At 35.5% G+C, this 13695-nt stretch overlaps 1 protein-coding gene across 3 annotated transcripts in view; it reads left to right on the top strand.

Annotated features, from left to right (window-relative positions):
- LOC306864148 (phosphatidylinositol 4-kinase alpha-like) overlaps positions 1-13695 on the top strand; it is a 38855-nt gene that overhangs the window by 6881 nt on the left and 18279 nt on the right. For 2 of the 3 annotated variants that reach the window (XM_079407889.1, XM_079407890.1), the window contains exons 11-32: positions 201-392; positions 484-584; positions 682-811; positions 1674-1803; positions 2235-2330; positions 2521-2704; positions 2790-2890; positions 3683-3851; positions 4666-4716; positions 5342-5450; positions 5714-5850; positions 7893-8026; positions 8102-8184; positions 8747-8817; positions 8916-9040; positions 9253-9334; positions 9462-9545; positions 10175-10264; positions 10353-10472; positions 11082-11174; positions 11258-11414; positions 11622-11749. In XM_079407889.1, the coding sequence (XP_079264015.1) occupies positions 201-392; positions 484-584; positions 682-811; positions 1674-1803; positions 2235-2330; positions 2521-2704; positions 2790-2890; positions 3683-3851; positions 4666-4716; positions 5342-5450; positions 5714-5850; positions 7893-8026; positions 8102-8184; positions 8747-8817; positions 8916-9040; positions 9253-9334; positions 9462-9545; positions 10175-10264; positions 10353-10472; positions 11082-11174; positions 11258-11414; positions 11622-11749 (2567 nt within the window). Of the gene's footprint in view, positions 1-200; positions 393-483; positions 585-681; positions 812-1673; positions 1804-2234; positions 2331-2520; positions 2705-2789; positions 2891-3682; positions 3852-4665; positions 4717-5341; positions 5451-5713; positions 5851-7892; positions 8185-8746; positions 8818-8915; positions 9041-9252; positions 9335-9461; positions 9546-10174; positions 10265-10352; positions 10473-11081; positions 11175-11257; positions 11415-11621; positions 11750-13695 lie in introns of all 3 variants that reach the window. The other variant, XM_079407888.1, reaches the window with a different exon arrangement.

Genomic DNA, 13695 nt, shown 5'->3' with positions numbered 1-13695 from the left:
GTAGAAAAAGGGTTTAAATGTTTAGATAATTGGAATAGAAAGTTTAGGGAAAATAAATAAAAAGGAAATACATTTTTCTATATTAGCCAAATCAGGTAAGCCACTAAATTTCACACAGATGTTTAACATCTCTGAGACTCATGGCTTTCAGTAACTCTAGTAACTCTGGATACTGTTATGTGATGGTTTGATGTACACAGACCTGCAGGTGTCGTTCGTGAAGGAGGTTCATGACTTTGTTCTGGAGCAGTTCAGCAGCAGTCAGTCTGAGCTGCAGAGGATCCTGCATGACGTGGAGTATCTGCACAGCGAGCTGAACCCGCTCAAACTGCGCTGCCAGGCCAACGCCGCCTGCGTGGACCTCATGGTGTGGGCTGTCACAGAGGAGCAGGGTGAGACTCACAGAGGATTCTGGTGTCATGTGCCTCATGAATGTGTCATGTGATTTCTCTAACCGTTCATTTTTGGGGTTGTTTCGGCCAGGTGCAGAAAACCTCTGCACAAAACTGTCCGAGAAGCTGCAGTCCAAGACGTCCAGTAAGGTCATCATCGCTCACATGCCTCTGCTCATCTGCTGCTTACAGGTGCGTCCAGAGTTCTGCCCCTCTCAAACTGCACTGAAGAAATTCATTTTGAACATTTAGGGGTAAAATACAACATTTATGACGTTTCATGAAACAGGGTCTCGGACGGCTGTGTGAGAGTTTCCCTGTGGTGGCTCATTCAGTCACCATGTCTCTAAGAGATTTCCTAGTGGTACCTTCACCTGTGCTAGTGAAGCTCTACAAGTACCACAGTCAGTACACCACAGGTGAGATCCTCCCCTTGATATCTTTGATATCTAGATTTATGCTGCGTATATTTGTATATTTGCTGAATGTTTACTCCTGCTTAGGCCATCCAAGATGTAGATGAGTTTGTTTCTTCATGAGAACAGATTTGGAGAAATTTACCTTAACATCACTGTCTCACCATTGGATCCTCTGCAGTGAATGGGTGCCGTCAGAATGAGAGTCCAAACAGCTGATAAAAACATCACAGTAATTCACACCACTCCAGTCCAGGAATGAATGTCTTGTGGAGTGAAAAGCTGGTTTTAAATACAAATCCCTCATTACGACATTTTAATTTCAAAACGTTGCTTCTGGTCAAAATACAAGTCCATAATCCATAATAACGCTTCAGTGAAAAGTCTCCCGTTCTCTCACATCAAAATCCACCCACATATTTGTTTAGAGGTTTTTTGGACTGTTTTCACTTCTAAACGGGGCTTGATCTATGCATATTTCTCTCTTGATTCAGATGAGACGACTTTTTCACTGGAGAAAGCGATATTATGGATAGAGGACTTGTATCTTAATGATGGATTTGGTTCTTACAAACATGCAGCTTTTCACTTTACATGATGTTAACTGATGGGCCGGAGTGGTGTGGTGTGGATTATTGTGATGTTTTTATCAGCTGTTTGGACTCTCATTCTGACGGCACCCATTCACTGCAGAGGATCCATTGGTGAGCAAGTGATGTAATGCAACATTTCTCCAAATCTGATGAAGATACAAACTCCTCTACATCTCAGATCTCAGTAAATCTTCATTAGGTGAACTATTCCTTTAAGAAGTAAAAACATTTGAAACGGTGCAAATAGTCCAACTCCATTTCCCACTTAACAGGATTAGGAGAGATCAAGATCCATGTGACCAATGAACATTCCCAGTCCACTTTCAGTTCTCACTCCAGTAGGAAGAGCCAGCCATCCATGTATGAGCAGCTCCGAGACATTTCCATCGACAATATATGCAGGTAAACCTCATTTATACCTATGAAAATATTTTCAGGTGAAAGTTGTGCCTAACATTATATGAGTTTCAGAGTAGTGTTTTCCAAATCATAGTATGCTAAAAGTATGTCTTGAGCAGAAAATCAGCACGGCAGTAAATTTAATCTAAAAACAATTCATATGGAAAATTGTTATTTTAAATTGTAACAAAATATTTCACAGTTTTACTGATTTTACTGTGTTAAATGCAGCCTTGGTGAGCAGAAGAGACTTATTTCAAAGATATTAAGAAATCGTTTCTACGGTAGTGTACGTACTTTATGTATGTGAATTGGGATTCAGGCTATATCTTGAAATTTAACAGTCTATAATATGACTTTGCAGTTTTTCATATAGTTCACCACAGTCTAATAACTTACTAGTCACTAATAAGGGACTTTTTTTGTTATTCCAGGTGTTTAAAAGCAGGGTTGTCCATGGACTCAGTCATCGTTGAGGCTTTCCTAGCCAGTCTTTCCAACCGTCTTTACATCTCGCAGGAAAATGACAAGTATGTTATTGAAATCTGACAATAAATCGCATATCATGCATCTTGATCCAAAGTTAATTCTTATTGGTCATTAAATAGTTAATAGTCTTTCATTCTTATTCTGAATCTCTCAAGTGGAATTTAAGAAAACCAGATATTTTATTATTTTTAAGGGAATCCCTAAAAGGTTATTTGTGTCCCTCTCCTGCAGGGACGCCCACCTCATCCCCGATCACACCATTCGAGCATTAGGGCACATCGCCGTGGCTCTGAGAGACACTCCCCGCGTGATGGAGCCCATCCTACAGATCCTGCAGCAGAAGTTCTGCCAGCCTCCGTCCCAGCTCGACGTCCTCATCATAGATCAGCTGGGCTGTATGGTCATCACAGGAAACGTACGTAGCACTTCCATCTTCTGTCACAGCGATTCTTTTGATTGCCTGCTGGTGCTAATGTCTTCTGTCTGTTTGTCTCCCACAGCAATATATTTATCAGGAAGTTTGGAACTTGTTCCAGCAGATTAGTGTGAAGGCCAGCTCAATGGTTTACTCCACCAAAGACTACAAGGATCATGGATACAGGTGATGATTTACAGTGGATTTTTTAGGCTTGATGACTTTTCCAAGAGCATGTGGATGGAGAAAAATCATATTAATCCTACTAGATAAAATCATGCTCTGCCCTTATTATCCTGAATATTCTGTTTCACTCAGAAATGTCACATTTTTTAAATGAATTTTTCTCGCCGTAATTTACTTGCCAAGTGATCAATGTAAAAGCAACATAAGCAACAAAAACAAATAATAATTGTATTATTATTGTTATTACTATTAATAAATCATTTTAATATACAGAATAAACACAATAACCAAACAAATAATGCTAAATATAATAATAATAATATTCTATTTTATTTAATTATTTTAAGTAGTCTCTTATGCTCACCAAGGCTAAAGTAACATTAATATTGTATAATATAGTTTTAGATTTTAATATTTTATTTTATTTATGACTGCTGAAAATTCAGCTATGTCATCAGAGGAATATATTAGATTTTAGATCAGGACAATGACCCAAAACATCCTGCCAGTTCAGTCAGATTTAACAGGGTGCGGGGCAATTCATTTTTTGCATAGAGCCAGGTAGGTTTGGACAGCTTTTTTCTCTTAATAAATGAAATCATCATTTAAAAACTGCATTTTGTATTTACTTGAATTATCTTTGTGTAATATAAAAATTTGTTTGATGATCTGAATCTTTTAAGTGACAATTAAAATGAAAGAAAAAACAGGAAGGAATAAAACTGTTCTGTTTCATTTCGTCAATTGCATCTCTATCTTGTCAGTTAGCTCAGTTTTGTCATGTTTATCCAGACACTGTTCTCTGGCCGTGATCAACGCTCTGGCCAACATCGCAGCAAACCTGCAGACAGAGCAGATGGTGGATGAGCTGCTGGTGAATCTGCTGGAGCTGTTCGTGCAGCTGGGGCTGGAGGGGAAACGAGCCAGTGAAAGAGCCAGTGAGAAGGGCCCGGCCCTCAAGGTACCGAACCTTCACATTACAGTCGTGTATTGTTATTTACACGACTGTAATGTTCTACTACATTTTCTACTTCATTGTAGGACAAGCATGCAAAGTACCGCACATCTAGCATTCATGATATGAGACACTGTAAATGTTATATAATGATTAAGGGAGGAATTGTTGAAATGCAGTGTGGTCTGCTAAAAGTTACAACAGCAAGGATTGTTTGTATTCAGAGCAGATCAGTGGTGTCAGTGCTGTAATAGGATTTGTCCAAAGCATTCACAGGCGACAGTGGAAAAGGCATGAAATATCTAGCTAAAATTTGACTCTGGACCACAAAACCAGTCATAAAGGTCAATTTTTTTAAATTCTATATACATTATACATTTTATTTATGCTGAAAGCTGAATAAATAAGCTTTCCATTGATGTATGGTTTGTTATGATAGGACAATATTTGGCCGAGATACAATTATTTGAAAATCTGGAATCTGAGGGTGCAAAAAAATCTACATTTTGAGAAAATCGCTTTCAAAGTTGTCCAAATGATGTCCTTAGCAATGCATATTACTAATCAAAAGTTACGTTCTTATATATTTTCGGTAGGAAATTTACAAAATATCTTCATGGAACATGATCTTTACTTAATATCCTAATGATTTTTGGCATAAAAGTAAAATCGATAATTTTGACCCATTGTATTGTTGGCTATTGCTACAAATATACCCGTGCTACTTATGACTGGTTTTGTGCTGCAGGGTCACACATGGAGTATTTGAGTAATGTAGTGTTTCTGCTTTTGAATGTTTCTTATGTTCATTTTTCCTCAGGCGTCCAGCAGCGCTGGTAATTTAGGAGTTCTCATTCCTGTCATTGCTGTGGTAAGAGAATGGCGTTTCTGCAAATGTGACACAAAAATTGTTCTGTTAATATTCATTTCATGATTTAGAAATTAATAATTGCTTGAATGAATAAAGATGAAACTTTTATAGTTACTGTTTTACTTTTAACCAACTTTTTTATTGAACCATAAATCTATATGAATAAAGTTTTGTTTGCTAAGTTTGTTTTCACTGTGTGTTTTAACTTTATTACCAGGGCTGCAAAAAACAGTAATATTGTGAAATATTATTACAATCTAAAACTGTTTTCTATGTGACTTCTTAAATGTAATTTATTCCTGTAACTAAATAGCAATAATTTGTTATTTTTGTTTATGGCTGTTTATAGCATTGTCATCATGGGAATAAATTACATTTTTAAAATATATTAAAATAGAAAATAACAAAATATGACTGTTTTTACTTTATTTTTAATCAAATAAAAGCAACCTTTTTAATTTAACACGAGTAAACTTTGCAAAATCAGTCTGTTTTGGTGCAAATATTTAGAAATAAATATTAACACGCTTTGTTACTTTATTTTACTCTCCACATATAATAATTTTGCTTAACCTGGTTGTATCAAGCTGTTCTTATTTTCATCTATCTGCTTTTTATTTTATAGCTGACCAAACGTTTGCCGCCGATAAAAGAGGCCAAACCGAGACTGCAGAAGCTGTTCAGAGATTTCTGGCTGTATTCGGTGGTGATGGGCTTCGCTGTTGAGGGCTCAGGTCAAATAATTGTCATTTATAAATCACTTATATAAGTCAACATATATTTTGTTGCTGTTTATTTTCTTAAGATTGAACAATAAAAATAAAAATTACTACCAGTTAAAAATACCTAATTGTAGTTATATATGACAGAAGGAAGCTTTTTAATAATACTGCTACAATTTCTGTTAAACATAACCCAATATTAAATAAAAGATTAGCATAAGCCATCCAGTTTGTAGGTCTGAATATTGATTGATTTTGTCATGTTTCATATTCAGGTTTGTGGCCGGAGGAGTGGTATGAGGGAGTGTGTGAGATCGCAACCAAATCCCCCCTGCTGACGTTCCCAAGCGGAGAACCGCTGCGCTCAGAACTGCAGTATAACTCTGCCCTAAAGAACGATACGGTCACTTCGGTACAGCTAAATCAGTTTGATTCTTGATATAAAAGACGGCTTGTTCCCTGCTTCACCAAATCAGACAGAAAAGTTTGGTCGTCACATTTTTTTCTTATAGTGCTTTATACAATACAGATAGTTTCAAAGGAGCTTCACAGTGATAAACAGGAAAAAAATGGTGTTAATGTTGCAAAATTTGATAAATTATGAAGCAAACTCAGTTAAACTATAAAGCATCTATACAGAAGTGTCGATTGCACCATCAAATAAAAAAATTAAAAGGGTAATTGCGACTTTTTATCTTGCGATTCTGAGAAAAAAGTCGCAAGTATGAGATATAAACTCAGAATTCTGATTTTTTTTGCCTCACAATTCTGAATTTAGAGCTCACGATTTTGCATTTATTGCAGATTTTATTGCAATTCTGATGTTTTTCCTCACAATTCTGAGGAATTCGCTATTCTAGTTTTTTGGATCAGCCACAAAATTAAAAAGGTAATTGCAACTTTGTCTAATTTTGACTCTTTTTTTTATAGCAATTGCGAGTTTATATCCCAAAATTCAGACTTTTCTTCTCAGAATTGGGAGTTTACATTAGGGCTGCCCCCTAATAGATGACTAAACGTTAGGCGACAAGAAGAGGCTTAGGCCCCATTTACACTAGTACGTTTTAAAACGAATAACTTTTGCTACGGATACGGCTATCATTTACACTATTGCGGCGTTTTCGAGGTTGACTTTTGAAAACGCTGCAGACCCCGTTTTAGTTTGAAAACTCCGGTGTTGCGTTTCAGTGTAAACGGACCAAAACGGAGACTTGAAAACGATGGCGTGGCTGCCCACATTCTCTCTGCGTATCCTTGAACACCGTGTAAACAATAACATCATGCTCATTGTTGTACCCATAGATATGTATGGGCAGATTCCCCATTCGACCGCTCCAAGCACGCAGACGCGTCTGCCATCTAAATAATAGGGAATCTACCGATACAAATGTACCTGCATGAATGGTCATGTCACATGTGTTTTTGGTTGTGTAGTGTAAACAGAGATTGTTTCTGAAACGCAGCAGAAACGCCAGTGTAAACAGGGATCGTTCTCATTCTAAAACACCGTTTAAAACGAAAACACTCTAGTGTAAACGGAGCCTTAGTCGTCTAAAGTTTTATTAGTTGGTTAGTTGCAGGAAAAAAACTGTCTTTGTCGGTGATGGACAGATCTTTAACGGCTGGTCCTTGATGTAATTAAAGTATATAGTGTAAGAAATCCAAACGTTCGCCAATCATTCATACTTATCATTGAAACATGTAAGTAGTAGCAACTTTAGACGTTGCATATCCACGCCTTTGTACGGAGTGTGGAAGCTATTAGCACGCTACTAAATGACAAGGCATGGCGTAACTCAGCGTATAGGCTACTTGAGAAATATATCTACAGAAAGCTTCAAATGTCTACTTTTTAAAATGAACCAATTCAAAGAGAAAACAAATACTCTCTGATTATTTAATCAATATTAAAGGTGCATTTCTCTCTGAAGGTGTATCCACTGTACTGCAGAGATGGCAAATCAGCATCCACATCATCTTTGCAGCCGACACTGACTTAGAAACCACTAGTTTATTAATTAATATTTAAAAGCTTTATGAATGTGAACTCTATGAACTCAAAATAGGCTATATATTAAAGGCTTATTATGGTTTAGTTCCCCAACCCCAGTGTATATTTAGTTACTTTAATTAAGTCAATATAAACGTTTAGTCAACAAGAAAAATCTTGATTTGCGGGCAGCCTTAGTTTATATTTCTCAATTGTGAGTTTATATAAGAAATCAGAGCTCATATGAGGAAATCTTCAGAATTATTCAGAAAATCTTCAGAAAAAGTCACAAATACCTTTTAATGTATTTTTTGTATGATATCCAACTCAGTTCAAATTGTGTTCTCTTCTGATATTGTGAGTGCAGGCAAATACATAATGTTAATGAATATGAACTGTCTTGTCCAACATGATGGATGAAATTGTGCATCATAGTTTCACCCTGTAAATTGTTGTGTTTCTAGGCTGAGCTGAATGATTTGAGAGGCACCATCATTAACCTGCTGGATCCTCCACCGGAGGTCGCTGCGCTCATCAATAAACTGGACTTTGCCATGTCCACCTACCTGCTGTCCGTTTACCGACTGGAATACATGAGGTATGTGAGTAAATGCCGGTCTGTTTTAGACTGGTGTATTTCTTTGCTTGAACATTACCGCTTGTATCTTCTCAGGGTGTTACGCTCACCGGATTCTGATCGGTTTCAAGTGATGTTTCGATATTTTGAGGACCGAGCGATCCAGAAGGATAAATCAGGTATGATCTGTTTCTGGATGATTTAATTCGACTTGTGATTCATGACATTGTTTTCTCCAAATGAGTTGTTTTCTCCTTTTCACTAGCACTTACACCAAACTTTACAGATATGTTATATATCTGTTTCTATGCTGAAGCGTAGCTTGACCATAATATCATTCCTAATATTATTCCTAAAAACATGGTGAAAATGTGTTTATTCTGCCTATTACATTATTTTACAATTCATGGAGTGATGATAAAGAAATCCAAGATGGCAACAAAATGAAACCAGAATTATAAACCTAGCTTAATCCAATGTTCTGATTTGTTTTGGAAATGTATGCAAATCAGGACATTTATCAGTTATATAATTATTAATTTGCACATTTAAACATATTTCAGAAAACGTGCAATACAAAATTTAAATTCTTAATGTGCTGAGATTAATCAATTGGTTAAAGTTTGATGATATCTATTAGTTCAAATTTGCCCTATTCACCTATAGGGTCTTGTCCTAAGATTCACAAATGTATAATCAATAGATGATTATTTGACAGCTTTACTGTGTTCTTCGTCTCAGGAATGATGCAGTGTGTCATTGCTGTGGGTGACAAGGTCTTTGATGTATTTCTTCAGATGATGGCTGACAAGGTATATGAAAAATCATGTGAACGTCTTTAAAACCTTGTCCTAACTGAGGATGTGTACCATTGTCGTTGTCCTCTAATATTACATATCTTTTTTCCTAGGATAAGACCAAAGCCCACGAGGAGGAGTTAGAAAATCATGCTCAGTTCCTGTTGGTCAACTTCAACCATATTCACAAGAGAATCCGCAGAGTGGCTGACAAATATCTGTCAGGACTTGCTGAGACGTGGGTCCTTCTCCATTTCGATCACAGGAAATGATGTCAGACTATACTAAACTCAAAAGTGTTCTGTAGAGATGTTGTTTCTGTCGATATGTTGTCATGTTTGTGTGTGGGTTAGCTGACTATCAGTTACCTCACAAACAGTAGTAAAGTGTATTAGGTTGATGTCTTCTTCTTGAATGTTCAATGCAATATCTCTTTGTTTTTCCGTCTAGTTTTCCACACTTGTTGTGGAGCGGTCGTGTCCTGAGGACCATGCTGGATATATTACAGACCCTGTCTCTTTCACTCAGCGCTGTAAGTGCTTCTTCCTTTGCTCAGATCAAGTTAATATGCGTTTCCTCATATGGAGATGTTCAGGGTTTTGTTACTGGAGATGTTTATGACACATTATTGATTTTTAAAATCTTAAAATGTTCTTCAGGACATCCACAAAGACCAGCCGTATTATGACATACCGGACACCCCGTATCGCATCACAGTGCCGGATACATACGAGGCCAGAGAGGTACATTTACTTGACTTATTCATTTTTTCCCCAATTAATAAAATCACTGGAATTTTATGTACTTGCAACAATTTTTATTTATATATTATATTTTATATTAAATATTTTTATTTATATTTTAATGTTACATATTTATAAATTGTATTTAAAAAAAAAAAAAAAAAAAAAATATATATATATATATATATATATATATATATATATATATATATATATATATAAAATGGTTGTTATACAAATTTATACAAGTATATATTTATATTATGCATAAATTTATATTAATTATAAATGGTAAATTAATATATTTTAATAAAAAATATAATATTATTTCTATATAATTTTAATGTATATTTGAATTACACATAATCAAAACAACACATAATATGTATGTATGTATGTGTATATATGTATTTGTTTAATATAAATGCATGTTCATATTATTTTTAATAAATTTTTAATTTTACATTCTGTAAAAAATTTATTATTTGACTTTTTTTGACTGGAATAAAAAATGAGTAAAAAAAGCACAGATATGAATTTAGCTTCCTATTAAAAAAAACTGAGTATTGCATATGTGGAAAAGTATTGCATATATTAATGATATGTTTGGGATTTCATGTTATGTGTAGAGCATAGTGAAAGACTTCGCTGCCCGCTGTGGAGAAATCTTAAAAGAGGCCATGAAATGGGCGCCATCGGTCACCAAATCTCACCTACAGGTTTGGCCCCCCATGAAAAGCAATAGATATTTAATTTCACTACTATCCTCTGCAATGATTTTCAACATTATCAATGTATTTTCCACAGGAATACCTGAATAAGCATCAGAACTGGGTGTCGGGTCTGTCTCAGCACACAGGTCTGGCTATGGCCACTGAGAGCATCCTGCACTTTGCTGGATACAACCGTCAGAGCACCAGTCTGGGTGTAAGATGACCAGCTTCTGTTGAGCTTTAGTTCATGCTGAAGGGACACATTGACTAGTTTCTTAGTGATAATAAGCAATCAGGAACTTTTATGAAAAGTATGTTCTCTGTCATTTCAGACCAGTTTTATTTTAGTATTTTTGAACTACAATTTCTTTTATGTTTTCCGTTTTTATTTTAATTTTGTTTAAAATTATACATTTTGTTTAAATTAATAAATTAGTTTTTTTCTATATGTGTATATAGTTTATATTGTTTTTTTTTTTATTCATTTTTATTTAAGTTTTAGCTGTATTTTAGTATATCTAATTAAACTAAATGAAAATGAGAAAATTTGCCTTGGCAACTAGCTTAAATAAAATACTATTTAAAATATGTATGTATATCTAAAAACAATAACATAATAAATACATATATATTTGTGTTGTTGTTGTAGTATTTTATTTTATTAGGTTATTGTTTATTTGCAACTATCTGAAATAAAATGTTTAATTTATTTTTATATTTTTATTTTATTTTATTTCTATTTTGGAGTTAATATTTTTTTATTTTTAACTAACCGTTTTTTTTATGGTTTTAGTTTTCGTTAATGATAATATCCACGTTTCAGACCACTCAGCTCACAGAGAGACCGTCATGTGTGAAGAAAGACTACTCCAACTTCATGGCCTCCCTCAACCTGAGAAACCGCTATGCTGGAGAGGTAATGCTGAATAATAAAGCAGAGGCTGTTGGGTATTTTATGAAAGAAGCTCAGTCTTAAATCCTCACGTGTCTCGTATGCAGGTGGCAGGCATGATCCATTTCTCTCAGGCCACGCGGAGCACGTCGGATCTGAATGAGCTGATGATTCGGCAGATGAATGAAGCTCTGGACAGAGGCCAGCCGGAAGCCTTCACTGAAGTCATGTTCAAAATGGCAGCACTGCTGATCAGCTCCAAAGGCATGTAACTACATTAGCCAACAGTAGATGTTCATGCCTTTAAATTGCAATAAAAACTGCATAATGAAACATGGAAATATACCACAAATCATGTTGAATTTCACAGTATGTTGTTTTTTATAGATAACAGGATAAGATCAATAAGACCACAGGCAGTTATTAACAAAATCAGTGGACTTTTGATTTGATGTTGTGTTTATTGTATAGAATGGGACCCTCAGCTGCTGCATCACCTGTGCTGGTGTCCATTAAAGATGTTCACTGAGAATGGCATGGAAACGGCTATTGCCTGCTGGGAATGGCTCCTGGCTGCAAGGACAGGCGTTGAAGTCCCGGTAAGATACACACATGTACATGTAGAGCTGTCATAATACCAATGTTTTGTCATTGCATACCAATACCAGTAAAATTATATGTCTCTCAAAACTCAAATTAAATGTAAGGATGCTGAAAAAAATAAATAAAAAATAAATCCTCAAGTAATTATTCCAGTAATCAGTAATTTATAAATAATAAAACAGGTTAAAAAGGGAAGTAAATAACATAGAAAGGTAATCAAATCACCAACATAAAATATTAAAGCAGCAGAAACATAATCACATGTAAAATGTTATAATACTATTGTTTTTATTTTAAATTAAATTAATATATGATTATTATATCATATAGTTATTATCAGCTACAACTGTCAGAAAAAAAGTAAAATCATCATGAAATGTAAAATAGTACTTTATAATACTATTGTAATCATTTAATCTTAGTAATATATCTTATACATATATATATATACATACACAGTGCCCTCCAAAAGTATTGGAACAGTAAAGACAAAATTGCTCTGTTGGCTGTGGAGTCAAGACATTTACAAATATGATTAAAAGGTGAATATGAGACAAAACTACAGAATGTCACATTTTATTATTGGGTGATTCAACACATAGATGTTTTACCAGTTAAGAAGTTCAGCACTTTTAGAGTTCATCCCTCTATCTGATGTGATCATAAGTATTGGAGCAGTTGCCTCACAGGTCTTTCTAAGTGATCAGCTGTGTCCTGTTGCATTAATTCTTCAGATATTAAATGAAGGGAATGTGTCGTATCAGTTATATCCATTACTTCTGCATTCTGAATCTTGCATTCGATGATGACGCACACAAACCAGGATGAAGACTAGGGAGCTGACTTTGAGTGAAAAGCAAGCAATTTGGATGCTAAAAGAAAAGAGGAAGTCGGTTAGAGCTCTAGTAAAAACAAAGGCCATGGAGAAATCAAGAGTTTGGAAACCACCAGCGACACCAGCAACCAACAACTACCTGATCGGCTGAGAAAACAACAGTAGTTGATGACAGACAAATCATAAAAGCTGTGAAAATGAAGCCTAAAAGACGTGTCTGTAAAATCACCAACAACTTCCAGAAAGCTGGGGTGATGCTCTGACAATCTACTGTCCTCAGGAGACTTTGACACAGAATTACAGATGCTACACAGCAAGATGCAAACCTCTGACCAGCACCAAAAATAGAAAGGCATGGCTGCGTCTGGAACAGGCCCTCTCAACTTTACTGATGACTTAATGTATGATGACAGCAGCAGAATGAATTTGGAAGGGTACAAAACCATCTTGCCTACCAATATTCAAGAAAATGCCACCAGATTCATTGGGAAGTGCTTCATATTGCTTCAGGACAATGACCCAAAACACCCTGCCAGTTCAGTCAAGGAATTTATAAGGGCAAAGAAATGGAAAGTCTTAGATTGCCCAAGTCAATCTCCAGATTTAAATCCAATTGAACATGAATTTCACCAGCTGGAGAGGAGAGTAAAGGCAGAAACTCTCCAAAACAAGCAACAATTGGGATTGGCTGCATTAAAGGCTGGGAAAAGTATTTCAAAGGATGAGACCAAGAGTCTGGTGATGTCTATGGGTCACAGACTCACTGCTGTGATTGTGCGCAAGGGATCTGCAACTAAATAATAGCTTTTAATCTTTTATATCTGCCTTATGTTCAACTGTCCCAATACTTCTGCTCACATCAATGAGTGGGATGAACTCTAAAAGTGCTGTTCTTTTTATTTGGTAAAACATATGTGTTGAAACGGCTAATAATAAAATGTGACATTCTGTAGTTTTTCTTATATTAATCTTTTAATCATATTTGCAAATGTCTTGACTCCACAGCCAACAGAGCAATTTTGTCTTTACTGTTCCAATACTTTTGGAGGGCACTGTATATAGTGATCGCTATAGCGCTTCAGTTCAAGTGGCAAGTGAACCCATTAT

The sequence above is a fragment of the Barbus barbus genome (assembly GCF_936440315.1).
Source record: "Barbus barbus genome assembly, chromosome: 45".
Taxonomy (NCBI): domain Eukaryota; kingdom Metazoa; phylum Chordata; class Actinopteri; order Cypriniformes; family Cyprinidae; genus Barbus; species Barbus barbus.
The sequence above is the reverse complement of the archived record's forward strand: the minus strand, read 5'-3'. Positions and strand labels throughout refer to the sequence as shown.